This window comes from Terrapene carolina, unplaced genomic scaffold (assembly GCF_002925995.2).
Source record: "Terrapene carolina triunguis isolate 2854851 unplaced genomic scaffold, T_m_triunguis-2.0 Scaffold69, whole genome shotgun sequence".
NCBI lineage: Eukaryota > Metazoa > Chordata > Testudines > Emydidae > Terrapene > Terrapene triunguis.
The window spans coordinates 10,076,262-10,092,201 of NW_020664420.1; the positions used below are offsets into that span (position 1 = coordinate 10,076,262).

At 40.5% G+C, this 15,940-nt stretch overlaps 1 protein-coding gene across 2 annotated transcripts in view; it reads left to right on the forward strand.

Moving 5' to 3' along the window:
* The window catches only part of SKA1 (spindle and kinetochore associated complex subunit 1), a 39,203-nt gene extending 24,615 nt beyond the window's left edge, over window positions 1–14,588 (forward strand). For both annotated transcript variants that reach the window (XM_026649317.1, XM_026649318.1), the window contains exons 6-7: window positions 5,587–5,756; window positions 11,404–14,588. In XM_026649317.1, coding sequence (XP_026505102.1) covers window positions 5,587–5,756; window positions 11,404–11,552 — 319 coding nt within the window. In that variant the 3' untranslated portion in view covers window positions 11,553–14,588. The remainder of the gene's footprint in view (window positions 1–5,586; window positions 5,757–11,403) is intronic.
* Window positions 14,589–15,940: the final 1,352 nt, after the last annotated feature.

Sequence of the window (15,940 nt, forward strand, 5' to 3'; positions counted from 1 at the left end):
ACATAGGGGAGTTATAGTGCAGCACTGTTCGCATTGCTATTCGTATCCTCATCGCCCAAACTGAGGGCCAGTGTGGACATAGCCCTAGTGTTTGGGTAGTGCAAGGTAGGTTTACACCTACGGTTGCCGCAAACTGAGGCTACGTCTACACTAAGGCGGGGGCGGGGGGGGCGTCGATTTAAGATACGCAAATTCAGCTACGTGAATAGCGTAGCTGACTTCGACGTATCTGATCCGACTTACCCCGCTGTGAGGACGGCGGCAAATCGACGGCCGCGGCTCCCCCGTTGACGGTGCTTACTCCTACCTGGGCTGGTGGAGTACGCGCGTCGATTCAGGGATCGATTTTCACATCCCGATGAGACGCAATAAATCGATCCCCGAGAGATCGATTTTCTACCGCTGATCCGGGCGGGTAGTGAAGACCAGCCCTAAGTGTTCCTAGAGGCTAGCAATCAGAGGACTAGTTAGAGGCCCCTGATTCTTTGAGCCAATCTGCCCCAGTTCTGTTGTATGATAGAGTAGCTTAGTATCTGCTCTAATATACACCAACTGGAATGGTCCCCAGAGATTATGCCAGTAGAGGATTGCTGGTTCAGTGACAGCTGAGAGCTCCCACAGGCTGTGGGAATTATCAGCTGACAAGATCCAGCTGCTTTTCCAGCCCTGTTATGCGTTGTTATGCAGGAGATATTTTTAGGGCGCTAATTGTCATAGTATAATCTGCACCACCTTGATATTTTTAGAACAGCAGATATCGAAGATATGGGATGCATTTGGGCACAGATTTAAAAGTATCTGGATCATTTAGAATATCTTCTTTCAATGAGAAATGTACGTGTAACGTTAAAACTTCTGGAATAGACTTCAACGCTAGGTCAGGACACTTTTTCAGTGAAAGTAAAATGTCTCAATATACTTTAAATTCAAGACAGATTTAAGTGGTTCTTTGACTTCTTTCTTAAGCTTCTTAGGGTTTGTGACATTTTTAGGTTCATGGTATACATTATAAGTCCCCATTTTCAGAGCTTGGTAACCAAAGAAAAAATATTTTCCGCTCTCAAACTTTGTTTTTGGTGACTGGCTGTTGGAAGAATTTGTTCCTCTGATATAAGTGGTAGATTAATTGCTTTTCTTTGAGGAAAGTAGTGGTGTGGGTTTTTTTTGCTGTTCATGATAAATTGTGGATTAAAGGAAAAATGCAGTTGTAATAAATAAATGGCTTTTTTTTTTTTTAAAATGAGACTGTTAATCCTGATTCTTGCCTGATGTTAAAAGGGAACTAATTAGGTATAATGTAATACTGTATACATAACCACTTTTGTTGGATTCTAATAGGTCTGAGGTTTAACTTTATTAAAGTCAATGGAAGAATTTCAATTAATCTGATTTTAAAAATATAATGGTTACCTTGATTCATTTAGGTTCCTGCTGTGTCTGGATTTTAGCAAGGGTCAGATGGGAACATGAGAGGATTAGGGGATAGCTTGTTCCTACCTACAGTTGGGAGGATCAGGCAGAGAAAAACGCCACAGAGTTACTCTTGTAACTTGAGAAATTCTCCCTCACAGGTAAAGAAAAAAGCAAATAGGATGTATAGTAATAAAGATACAGTCAATGAATATAAGCAAGGTATTGTTTACAATCACATAACAGAAAAAGTCCATCTAAATATAGAGTACATAATCCTCCCACAACTGCTCTGTGCTATCTGTTATTTGCACACCTCCACACCAAATGTGGTTGCATTTCAGTGGTGTATATGTATATATAGTTCAAAGTGTTGTGGTATGTTTTTTCAATGAAAAATAATTGTATGAATGTAAAATAGGTAGTTTTAGTTATACAACCTGTGTGTAGTTTTTATAGAGCACAATTTATCTTTACTTACGTATTTCCTTATTTATTCGCATATTATCTCATCACCATAGGCTTGTGATTGGCTTCTGGTTTTTGTTTTTCTATAATCACAATGCCATTGATTGATACATAACTGGCTACAAATAATTTAGGGACAAGGTAATTTGGAATTAGAATATCTGTCCTGATTCTGGAAACCTGGCACCTAATATAGCTTAATCCCATTAACAGAATAATTCTAACTTGTTTTCTGTTGACTTTAATGTTGGCTGTCACTTACTTTTAAGGTGTGATATATGGTAATACCGTTTCACACTTTTGTGTCATTAATTTCAAAATGCTGATTGATTTGCCTTTGCTCTGTTTAAGAATGTTCTACTTTTTTAATCTTCTAAAGATTTAATTTCTGTAGCCAGATTAAATTGATAGAGTACAGCTTCTTTTCCAACATTTGTTTCATATTTAATCTGCTACAGTTTTCACTGTGCTGATGCACTAATAGTAATAAAACTCTTCAAAACTAGATTGTAACTCAGACACTTCTCACAAATACATATTTTTCTACATCCTCCTAAAACTGGTACTGAACAGAATTAAAAGTTAAATCCAGTCAAGTTTCAGGGTTCTCTGGGTGGGAAACATTGTGGTAGGAAATATGACTCATAAGGACATCATAATTAATGAAATGGAGTTAATGGTGGCTATGCTAAAACACCATGTCTGTTGCTTCCCATCTCATTTTTTATTTAGCTGTGCATGCCTTACTACCTTCTGATTAGTCTAGAGTGTTCTGCAGCCAAAAATCTTGGCTATTAAAGTGTTTAAAATAGTAAGCTTGTCAATGTTTCAACTGCCTAAAACAGAAGGGTAGGGACTCATTCTATATTTCCATAATTTTTTTTTCCTCCAGGCTTTTTGCTTTCAGGGCCTTGGATGTTACCTACTGGTAGTTCTGCTTGAAAGCTCACATAATGCAGATGAAAAGAACATGCTCATTCAGTACTCTTCATCTGCCTGGAAAACTGGATGAGAATCTCACTCCCACTTCAGCCCCTTTTACACAGGGTAAAGGGGCCAGAGCAGCATAAAGAAACTCTAAAAGCTGCAGACCTGGCCTGGGGAGAATTCCTTGGTTCAGAAATTGAAGCAGACAGCCACACGCTGTTCTCTGGAGACTCTTTTTGCAAGGACAGGCTCTGAGGGTGCAACTGAGGGTTGGAAGGCTGTGTTGGGGTTAGGATCACAGCAGATAGTACTGTAGAGATCCTGGGGAGGCTGCCATAACTTAGACACTCTAAATCAGGGGTTCTCAAACTGGGGGTCATGACCCCTCAAGGGGTCATGAGGTTATTACATGGGAGGTTGCGAGCCATCACCCTCCATCCCCAAGCCCCGCTTTTCCTCCAACATTTATAATAGAGTTAAATATAAAAAATGTGTTTTTAATTTATATGAGGGGTGTCACACTCAGAAGCTTGCTGTGTGAAAGGGGTCACCAATGCAAAATTTTGAGAACCACTGCGCTAAATGATGCTGGGGGATTCTCCACAGCTGCTCTGGATAGCCCCAAACCAGTAGGGTGTAAGATTGGTTTAAAGCCACCGTAACCTCTACCTCTGGGTTGTAAGTTCTGTGTTGTGCCTCTAAGATGCATAGTTCAGAATCTCACTTCTTTTCTTTAATGTCTGTCTAGACCACAAGGCAATCAAGATGCTAAGAACAAGTTTCACTTGGTCCTGTGCACGGATATGCAAAACTTTGCTATTTCAGTAACAATTTTAGAACCTTTCTTTTGGTACTAGCTTTGAATCATCCGTTAGCATCTTAATAGTATGTTGACGTCAAGCATTTTAAATTATAAACATAGATTTACATCAACCATTAGTGAAAATTATAACTTCGGGTTGGGATACTTTTGTATTCAGTGTCCATGAATCTATTGGCAGGGAACATATGTACAGTAGTCGAAATAGTGTTTGGGAGGGTTGGGGGTGAGAATACAGATATTGCATAGTTGTGTTATGACATTTCAACTTGTGAGCTTGATTACTCAGCATTTTACAACTTGTGAATGGTTTATGGTGGATCATACTTATTTGGTGAAATATCGCATATATCATGCTGTCCACTACAAAGGATAGTGAATGTGGAATAATGTGTTACCAGCTTTTAAAATGTAAAACAAGCGGGACACAATACTTAGTGTTTGGGCTGTGTTGACTGACTGGAAATGGAATTGCACTTTTTTGTTTTTATGGTTAATGGGTTAAAATAGTGTTTGTAGGTTGCTTGAGAAGGAGTTATCTTTGAGATATGAGTTTTGAAATGATTTCCACTTCAGCTGATGGATGGCATAGTGGAACCACATACCCAATAGCAGAAAAGTTAAGGGCTCAATCCTCCTTTCGTTGACGTTAATAGTGACAGGATTGGACCTTTAGTGCACAGTTTAGGTCTAGTTGAATGGGGCTGAATCAATTTGCAAAGTTTTGGAGAATTAATTTTTAATTACAAAGAGGGCAGAGATGAGTGTTGCTGTTAAATAGTAGCTTTATTTTTCTGAACTTGCAAAACAGCAGGTAAATATGACAGTTTTTAATGTTTGAGCGGTAAGTTACATTGATGGCCAGCATTTTTCTGGGCTTATGCTTTATTTTCACAATTGATTTATTTATAACTGTAATTCAGACCTGAAAGAGAGTGAACGACAGTTTTCCAAAATAGCCTTATGAAAAAGTTATGGCAGGGCAGTTTCAGAACACACATCATTTCAAAATATGCAATAACAGCTGAAAAATCACCCACATAAATTCTATATATATATTTTCCCTGAGTTTAGCATTGGCTTTTATTGCAATGGTTTTCAAGTTTACCTTTTATTAAGTTGGCTGTCAGTTAGCTCTGATCTGTCTTGGATTCACTGTTTTTTATATAAATGTCTCCCAATTTGTATCAGAGCTGTTTATTTCCTCTCCCTCGATGTATGACTTTATGAATACTGAATAGCCCCTGGTTGCAAGCAATTAATTGTTCTAATATCTCAATATTATTTTGTTTCTGTCTTCCTGTGTTACCTATATCTCTAGCCTGTTGTCAGCAAATCTGATCATGGTTGATAGCAGTTTAACAAAATATTTTAAAATCTGGGAAGGGAGAACTCTATATCCAACTTTAAAGCTAGGTAGCCAGCACGATTAAAAACAACCATGACTTACAAGTACAAGTAAAGTAACTAACCCTAGAAGATTAGAGGAAGAGACGCTTTGTTCTCCAAATTGCAAACCATTATCTTTTAAAGTAAATGAAATATTCTAGTTTAATTATTGCTTGCCTTGTTCTTAAGAAGCTGTGGTTGATTTTGCTTCTGTAGCTGCATGAGCTGGATGTGCAATAATCACAATCTTTTCATTTTATTTTTAAAATGTTTCTGGCAGTCTTTAAGCGCTGGATATTTTTCACTCCTTAATGTAACAATTTTTTCATCTTGTTTGGACTTTCTCTTTCAGGTTATGCTAAGTGTTTTTTCAACATAGCTATTAAAGGGATCAAAGAAATTTATCAAAGTGAACTACTGTCTGCTTTTGTATTTATAAATGCATGAGGAAATTATTAATTGGGTGTGACTTTTAGGAATTAGGGCTCATTGGAGAGAAAGAAAGGGAAATAGACTTTTGGCGCTCCGAGTCTGTGATTTCCTTGTTACCAGTTTTTAATTATTTTTTTCAGGTACATGCGGGGTCGTTTAACATACGATCAAATTAATGGAGTTGTTCAAGATTTGAATAAAGCAGTGGTTAGCAAATATAAGATCTTACATCAGCCGATGAAATCTATGAGCTCTGCTGTCAGAAATCTCTACCACAGATTCCTGGAAGAAGAAACCAAGGATACTAAAGGTATTATTTTTTAAATTTATGCATGTATTTATAAAACTTTCATTCTTCTTCGAGTGCTTGCTCATATCCATTGTATGCTAGGTATGTGCATGCCACGTGCACAGTTGCCAGAGATTTTTCCCTTAGTGGTATCTATAGCACTGGCTCAGCGGTATGAGGGGTGCCGCCAGCTCCACACCCTCTCAGTTCCTTCTTACTGCCTGTAACAGTTGCTTGGCGATCACCTCAGCCAGAAGGGTCTCTGAGATCAAAGTCCTGACATCAGAACCCCCTTATATGGTGTTCTTGAAGGACTAGGTCCAGCTGCGCCCTCATCCGACCTTCCTATCAAAGGTGGTGTTGTAATTCCCCCAAAACCAGGACATTTTTCTGCCTGTATTCTTTCCAAAACCGCACAAGACTGCTGAGGAACATCAGCTCCATACGTTAGATGTTAGGTGGGCCCTGGCCTTCTATATCGAAAGGACTACACCCTTCAACAAGTCTACTCAACTCTTTGTGGCAGTGGCGGAAAGGATGAAAGAGCTGCCGGTGTCATCCTAAAGAATCTTGTCCTGGATAACCGCATGTATCTGGGCTTGCTACGAGCAGGCAAAGGTTCTGCTTCCAGCCATTGTGACTGCTCATTCCACAAGAGCTTAGGCTTCATCAGCAGCGTTCCTCGTGCAAATACCAATCCAGAACATCTGCAGAGCCACAACATGGTCATTGGTTCATACCTTTGCATCCCACTATGCCATCACTCAGCAAGGCCATGACGATACCAGTTTCAGAAGAGCGGTGTTGCAGTCAGCACATCCATAAATTCTAAGCCTGCCTTCGATGGTACTGCTTGTGAGTCACCTAGCATGGAATGGACATGAGCAAGCACTCGAAGAAGAAAAAACGGTTACTAATTTTTTGTAACTGTTGTTCTTTGAGATGTGTTGCTCCTGCTCATTCCATGACCCTCCCTCCTATTCCTCTATCAGAGTTATCGGCATGAAGGAACCGAGAGGGTGCAGAGCTGGCAGGACCCCTTATACCGGCGCATACGTGTATGGCTCCAGGGGGTGCTAGAGCCGGTCCTACGGATACCACTGAGAGAAAAATATCCAGCAGCTGTGCACAGAGTGTGCACACACCTAACATGGAATGGACACGAGCAACACATCTCGAAGAACAGTTATGAAAGATTAGTAACCGTTTTTTATCAGAGCATCTGGATGTTGTAGCAGAAATGTACAAGAAAAGGGGAAAGGTTTTCTTAAGTGACTAGTGATTTTTGGGTGCCTTCATTTTTTGGTTGTCCAACTTGAAACACCTTACAGGGGCCTTATTTTCAGAAGGTAGATGCTCATTGGTTCTGATAATTAGGCCCTTCTAAGAATTTTCAGTTTGGGTGCTCCAAAATTGAAGCATTCAAAATCTCTCGTCACTTTTGAGACTCTTGGACATGCTATAAAGCAGTCTCAGATGGTGAGTGTCTAAACTAATAAATTGCAAATATGCCAAGATGGTTAATATTCTGTGCACAGTCACCATACTTGGACTTAGGGCATTGTCAGATGAGTTCCCCTGCTGGCACCCTCAGGCACTATCCACAGCAGCAGACCAGCAAATCTTACCTGCCTCAATGGGACATGGGTAGAAAGGGGATTTCTCAAATAACTGGGTCCCAGACCATTAAGGACTCTCAATTTGTAATCAGCATATATTACACCCTCCTTATGAGAGGAGATTCCAAGTGCTTGGCTTGTTTAGCCTAATCAAAAGAAGGCTGAGGGGAGGTACGATTGCCCTCTATAAATACATCAGAGGGATAAATACCAGGGAGGGAGAGGAGTTATTTAAGTTAAGCGCCAATGTGGACACAATAACAAATGGATATAAACTGGCCATTAACAAGTTTAGGCTCAAAATTAGGCAAAGGTTTCTAACTATCAGTGGAGTGAAGTTCTGGAACAGCCTTCTAGGCTGGGGGAACAATGGGGACAGAAACCTAACTGGCTTCAAGACTGAGCTTGATAAGTTTATGGAGGGGATGGTATGATGGGACTGCCTACAATGGGATGAGGCCCATGAGCGACTGCCAGTAACAAAAATCCCCAATGGCCAGAGATGGGATAGTAGATGGGGAGTGCTCTGAATTACCACAGAGAATTCTTTCCCAGGTATCTGCCTGCTGGGTCTTGCCCATATGATCGGGGTCTAACGGATTGCCATATTTGGGATCGGGAAGGAATTTCCTCCCAGGTCAGATTGGCAGAGACCCGGGGCCTGGGTCACTTGCAAGTTTAAACTAGTGTAAATGGTGAATTCTTTGTAACTTGAAGTCTTTAAACCATGATTTGAGGACTTAAGTAACTCAGTCAGAGGTTAGGGCTCTATTACAGGAATGGGAGGGTCAGATTCTGTGTGCTGCAATGTGCAGGAAGTCAGACCTAAACCCAGGGTTGTGAGTTCAATCCTTGAGGGGACCATTTAGGGATCTGGGGCAAAAATCTGTCTGGGGATTAGTCCTGCTTTGAGCAGGGGATTGGACTAGAATAATTCACTAGATGACCTCCTGAGGTCCCTTCCAACCCTGACATTCTATGATCACGATGGTTCCTTCTGACCTTAAAGTCCATGAGTCTATGAGAATAGGCAGCCAGCATAGAACCAAGTTATCATGATGTGACCAAGGGACCCCTGGGTGTCAATGGGCTGAGGGCACGGTGGATGGCATAGAGTTTTACAGGGATCCCCTGCGTCAGATATATGCATAATAATTTACTGAAGGGTGCCATGTAAAGTCCCTACTGAGAGCCCCTAGTCACAAGTTGTCATAATTGTTGTAAAGTGTATGTACAGATAATATTAAGGAGTTATGTATCTATACTAAAAATTATGTTCTTAAGCTCTTGGAGTTAAGGCAGATCACCAGGAGGTGACATACCTTGGAAATGTTCCTTTCAGGCAGGAGGTAACAGACACCTATCTCTTTGTCTGGCCATTTGAGTATTGTGTATTATATGACTCACACTGTATGCCTATCTGCATACCGAGGCACAGGCAAAATAAGAGATTGTGAAAGCTACAAGAAAGGAAATCTACAAGATGAAACAAACAGCAGTTGTGTCCAGTTTATGAGTAAAGACAAAGGGTGAGACTAGTATATCTTGGGGGGAAAGAAACATACTGAATTGTTCACCTAGGAGACAAGCTGACAACATGTCTGTCTTAAGAAAGGAGAGTCACAGCAAACCTGACTATAAAGCACTTCTAGGATTTTGGGTGAGCGTTACTCTACAAGATATAAGAGTATCTAGTTCAGTGATACTCAGACTGAGGCTCGCATGTTGCAATTGACTCTTTAATGTATCTCCTGTGGCTCTTTGCAGCACATGATATTAAAACACTGTGTGATTTTAATTATTAACCAATCTAAGTTATTAACCAGTCAGGATGCTTTTACTATGTTATTAACCATTTAAGTTACCAACTTGCACTAAGTTATTAATTTATTTGCTGTGAGAATGATAAATAAATAAATATATATGTGTGTATATATAAATGGATCTTTTGGGTAATGTTGATTGCTGATTTGGCTCCTGTACCAGTGAGGTCTGAGTATCACTGATTTAGTTAATAAAGTCTGGGCTCTAGAATGCATGTTATGATTTTATTTTATATGTAAACAAATGGTTGTTTCCAATACTTCTGCTTGCTATTAGAATCATAAAAATGTAGGACTGGAAGGGATCTTGATAGGTCATCTAGTCCAGTCCCCTGCACTGAGACAGGGCTAAGTATTATCTAGATCATCCCTGACAGGTGTTTGTCAAAATCTGCAATGACGGAGATTCTACAGCCTCCCTAGATAATTTGTTCCAGTGCTCATATATCCTTACAGTTAGGAAGTTTTTTCCTAATGTCTAACCTAAAACTCCCTTGCTGCAATTTAGGCCCATTGCTTCTTGTTCTGTTCTCAACTTATACCTGATTTCACTATAAACCTATCTAAGTTCTGTGGGTTAAGTGAAGTGGTGATCTGAGGTGTAACTGGTAAACTAGGGTCTTTGGAAGCAGCAAATCTGTGTCGAGAAACCAGGGGCTGGATGCTCCAGGGAGATGCTCAGAGGGCTTGGTGGTTGGAATGTGCCAATCACTAACCTGTAGAGTGACAGCAGGGCCTGCGAGGCCTAGAGGGGAGTGCTTGTGTTGTCTGTAGCCAGTGAAGTTGAGGAGCTGACCCCCTGGCAGTCACAGAAAAGGGCTTTTTCCTGCTAAAGGCAGGTGGTAGTGAGGTGCGTCACAGCCCTGGGTACTTCTGGGAAGTGTCACACGTCGTCCTAGCAGCCCCTCAAGTCTTTACCAGCAGAATCTCCAGAGTCCTCAATAATCTATCTGGAGGTGACAAAGGTATAGATGGCAGTAGTGAAGTCTGCTTCTGAGGAGACCGAGCATCATTCACTGGATAACCTTAAATGAAAACAGGCCCTACTAGTCACTGCAGATACAGTATCTGGGCGTCCAGAAATGGACAGGGATCGAATGTTTGCTGCAGTGCCTATCAGCAGTGACTCAGACACATGTATTGTTTGGTTATTTTGTTTTTTAAAAATACCTAATCAAACAATAGACCTTCAGTCCCAACATGCTGTGCAGTAGACTTTGCTGAGTAACCATGTAATCTCTTTGCTTTAACCCTTGACCTGTCTTACTCCTTTGTTGCATCATGACATAAATTTAGCCCAATCTGGCAAATACATTCAGCACCCATGTAGATGTAGTTGCAGAATTGGGGCCTTAGACTGTAAACTCTTCTGATTAGGCCACATAATCCTATTTGTATTTGCACTGCCTGGTGGACTTCTTTATCCAGCAATATCTAGAAGTATTATTTAGGATAAAGGATTTGTGGTCTGGCTGGATAGTTTCACATTTCAATTTCCCCATAAAAAGCTTCCAGTGCAAACAGGTATAGCAACAGATATTCTTCATCTTCATGTTGTGCTAAAGAAATAAACTGTCTTGCTGGATACTGCAGTTTAATTTAGAATTTGATGTATAAACTGAATTTGAATATGTGACTATAAATAGCTTTTATGACTAAAGTAACATTATATAAATTCTGGCCTCAATCTGTAAAAAAACTGATTTAAGACAGAAGTGAGCTTGAACCACAAAACAGATCTGGGTCTGCAGTTGGGGAAAGTCAATGGCTAGAATACAATGGCTTTATGGAAGAGGTTGGGCTGTCATGTGAACCTTATAAAATACACCCTTCTGTTCTATTGAGTTCAGTATAGGACTAAAATGAAGCAAAATATCTGCATGGTTTACAATATGGTCTTAATTGTAGCCACAGATTTTTTAAGATATATAGCATTGTGCATCTCTAGTTCAGTGTTTGACAAATCATTTCAAACAGCAGCAGCTGTACAGTTTCAGTGACAGAAAATCATGTTTACCTCCAGCATTTAATTTTAGAAAATGGTCAGGAACAGAACTCTTAAGACAAAGCGTGATGCCGGTGCACCACTTGGGAGCTGCCTGAATGTATATTTCATCACCAAGGTGAAGTGATGGTGGAAAAAGATTGGGGTGTTACATTTTGAAATGTTAAATTAATCCTATAAAATATTTGTTTCCATCTCAATGTGGTATGTTTGTTTTCCAGGTGAATTTTTTATCGTGGAGGCTGATATAAAAGAGTTCACACAACTGAAGGTGGATAAGCGCTTTCACAGCATTCTGAACATCCTCCGGCATTGCCAGAGAGTGCGGGAAGTCCGTGGTGCACGACTCGTCCGTTACGTTATCTGCTAATATGGTTTTGGACTTGATTTTGCCCAGGATGAAGGGCATAAATATTTTGTTAGGCATAAGGATTTGTTTGCCTTCAGAAAGTCGGAAGACACTATACATAGAAATTCCCTACTTTGAATTATTATAAGTCTGCTTTCATGTGCATTCATTCTCCAGGATTAGAAACATCTGACGGTCTTGAAATGTTTAAAGTTGTTTTGATTTTAATTTTTGAGTTAGGCTACTGTCGTTTGATTCTGGTGTCGTGTACTGGCCTTTACTCCCATTATAAATAACCAATCCAAGGTAGAAATGAATGTAATTGACACCCCAATGGTTGCAGTGGTTTCATGCGGTTGTCAGGTAGATGTCTTAGCCACTGTACAAGTGGTGGCCTGAAAAACTGCATTCTCAGCAGTGTAATACTGCTTTTTTGTTTATAAAATGGAGATTGTCCTTAACAATGGATAATTGTTTGGGGGTATGCATTTCATTTTGTTAATGCATCAAACTGATTTCCATTCTTCCACTTTTTGTACAATCTTTTTCTTCTAACCCTAAAATTGTTTTGGGGGTTTCCAAAATGAGCCAGGCATGCAGCTCTGAAGTGGATAAATGCTTCCAAACTTGATGATGATGGTTCCATAATCTATTGGTTTTTCACATTTCATCAGTCAGATTTCTTCTTCAGTCCAACCCATTTAATCAAAACAAATACTAGAACCATGATAATGTAACTGAAAATTTTGGCTTCTATTTTGAAAATATTTAACACTGAGAGTTCTTATTCTAGAACATTGCTTACCCACTAGCTTCTATATAACCAATCTTAGAATAGATTTTGTTTTTGCAATAAATTCCAATGTTGCAGGCAGTTAAAGATGTTTTTGTTTGACAAAAGTTTTGACAAAGGTTATTTTCCTTCCTTGGGCCTGTACCTGTTATACTAACCAACTAGTCTAAAATAGCTTTTTTTGTATGTTGCCAGTAATAATGAGATAGTTTAATGAGTGGAAGACCCTGACTGAACCTTGAACTATTGAAAGGTCAATAAAGAAGGCTGGGTAAGTGCTCAATAGGGCTGGATTTGTTTGAGTCTTTTACTGTCTGAGACTCTGATACTGACAGGATGAGATCCAAGCTGTTGTTTCCATTCTGCGTAATACTTGAATGAATGTTGTGTGTGGGTCAACACAAATGCCGTAAGTGGAAAGAGTGCACAATCTGAATTTCAGTTTGAGTAGCTGTCAAATGGGTCCATCTGTTGTCTTCTTAAAAGTTTAGTGTACATGAAGTGAACCAGGGAGATCTGGCTTCATAGATCATTGGCTTAATTCTTACTGGTTTTCAAAAGCTTTAATGATTTTCTCTCTGAATTTCTAGTGTCTTCTGAATTTTTGGTAAACTTTAGTCTCTGCACTTGAAAATTTGTAGTGATTGTGACATTATTTGGCTAGCACAGGTGCAGCTCCTTGGGTGCTAGCAATGGTGGAAACATTAGTGTAGGCTCGACCTGTTTAGAGTAAAACAGGGACTGTTTCTTTCTTCTGTATAGTACTATGTCCACTCGGCCCCAGCACAGGATATGCTCTCATCTGCTTTACACTGTTGTATGAGCACAAAGCAGCCCTAAACCCAACAGCCTGCCCCCTAGAGAATCTCCCCGGTATAGAGATAGTTCTCTAGGTTATCAGAGAGTCACCATAGTGGCTTCTACTTCACCCTGACTTTTGACTGCTGGTGTAGGTGGAGTGGCTAAAAAAGGGCGCATGGGTAGGCTATTTTGTGCCCTAGATCTTTTGGCAGCTGGTACAGCTTAGAATGGCCTAAAGAAGTCACTTTAGTCCATGCCAGCGGACCCGATAGTGTAATCCTACAAACAGATGGGGTAGTGCCTTAGAAGTAAGCCTATAATCAAAAGGATTTTTTAAAATTTGAATTAATGTTTAACATGTAGCTCCCAGCCCTTAGAAGTCCACCTGCTCTTTAGTTGTTGACCAGAAGCAATGTGCACAGCACTATGCAGAACACAGAGTCTCTATCCTGGGCCCTACCCTAAGGAGCTTACAGTCTAAAACACATCTATACCAGAGTTACCCTCACAAAGATGGAGGACCACATAGTGGGCACACAGAGGGTTCATAGCTCTGAGTACTGTTCAGAGGGAAGGGAGAAGTGGGGGGGACCCACAGACTTAGGAACTGAAAGTTGAAGGTTGGGGAGGGACTCATACTGGAGTGAGCTGACAGGCCAGCTATGTCTGAAGAGCAGTGCAGGAGAGGGAGGAAGAGCCCTTCATTGCTCTTAGCTTTCAGTAGCACTTTCAGTCTAGGATTGCTAACTCCTTCCTCCCAGCAGTCATTGTGTGCTCTCTTCAGCCTCTCCTACCCTACATTCTGCATGTACCTCTGAGGGGTAGCAGAGGAATAGGTGAGTGGAAGAGCATACAGTATACCCTTTGTATTCTCAGGAGTGTTTCAGAGGATAGATGAAAAGCTTAATATCCTGAATCTATCATAAAAATAAATCACCTCCATCATACAAGTCCACTGGCTCCCCATTCATTCATGCCTTCTATTTTCAAGATCCCCCTCCATAAACTCACTTCAGCCTATCTGGCAGACTTATATTCTGCCTTCTCCCTCTGCTTGTCTTGGATTGACTTCTCTTCTGTCTTCTTCCCACCAGTCCACATATTGCTGAGAACGTGTGTGTTTGCAGCTGACCACTGGTGTGATCCATTTGGAGCTGCTCTGTAATAATTTATGAATACTGTATGTTGACCTGCTTAGTGGGATGTTTACTGTATGAATAGGTTGGTTTAGTTTACAGGGGGCTGTAGAGGAAAACAAGGAAGAAAGAAAAAGAATGGCTCAAGATAAGCCGCTTCCCAACAAATACTTGAGTTGTTAAGAGACAACATCAGGGCAGGAAAAATCCCCAGGAACACAGGAGATCAAAAGAACAGGGGCAGGCTTAAAAAGGAATACTTTTTCTCCAGGGGAGGGTTGTTCGGGGAATTTAGGGTCCCGCTTACCATCACAGAAAGGCAAGATAGAGATGCATGTAGATTGTTTTAAAATCCTTTTTCTCTAAATGCTTTGTTCCTACTGTTAAAGTAAACAGTAATTTGATTTTAAAAGGTTGTCTGGTCATTCTATTCTCCACTGGTCACGGGCTTTCAAAAGGAAGAACCATTGGTGCTCAAACTCATTCAGACCTGCTTGGTAAGCATGGTTGATCCACAGGATGCTGTAGCCCAGGGCTTCATCTAGGATCAGGTAAATTATGGAATTCCACCCTCAGAGAGATGAAGGCACAAGGCGAAAAAGCTGCGGGGTGCACTTAGAGACCAGAAAGGGGACAAAGGTGCAGCTAGTCCTGTAACCAAGACAACTGATTTAGCTGGGAGCATTCCCAAAGATTAACCTCTGTTTCTAAAATAGGGCTGAGCACAGTTTTTTGTCTGCTTGCAGCCTGACCAGGTTCACCATTGATTCAGCTGCACCTGCTGCTGACAACAATAGGTCATTTTTCTTGTCTAGACCAGGTCTGTGACCTATAGCTAGTCTTCAGTTGGTCTCACAAAGAAAGTCTTTTGGGTGGCAGATCTAATGGAGACAATATACAAAATCAAGTTGCATTATCTTTGCCTATTCACATTTCTTAACCTCTTAATATTCCTGCCAAAGTTTGTTCTGAGAGACAAGGTAAGGTGAGATAATATGTTTTATTGGACCAGCTTCTGCTAGTGAGAGAGACAAGTTTTTGAGCTTGCGCAGAGCTCTTCCGGTCAGAAAGCTCGAAATCTTGTCTCTCTCACCAACAGAAGTTGGTCCAATAAAAGATATTACTTCACCCATCTGGTCACTAATATCCTGACCAGCATGGCTACAACAACACTGCATACAAAGTTTGTTCTGTTCAATCATTGTCGCTTTGGCTGCATTAGTATTTGCTTTGAACTGAGTAAGCTTGGTTACCTTGCCATACAAGCTTTTTTCCTATCTCTAATCCTTTTAACACTCTTGTTCTGGGGAATGCACGCCTTCTGTAATTAACAGGATATTAGTGAGCAGCCTTCATTTTGTTACTCTGGGCTTTTAATTTCCTAAATTATTTTCCCTGAGGCTGATTCTAACAAATTTCCTCATTATTTTAAAATCCCTTTTCTTGAAGTTGAGTGCTTCAGTGCTACTGTTTTAGATTACTTTTCTGTTACTCTCTTGAGGAAATATAACCGCTATTTCATAGTCACTTTACTCAATGGCAAAACCATAGTAATGTTCTTCTGTAGGCAGTTTACACTGAATTGCAGGCTGGATCAGGGACACCAATGCATTACACCAATCTTGTCTCTTCACCTTCTCACGATTTCTTGTTTCTACACTCAAATCACTCTTCTTACT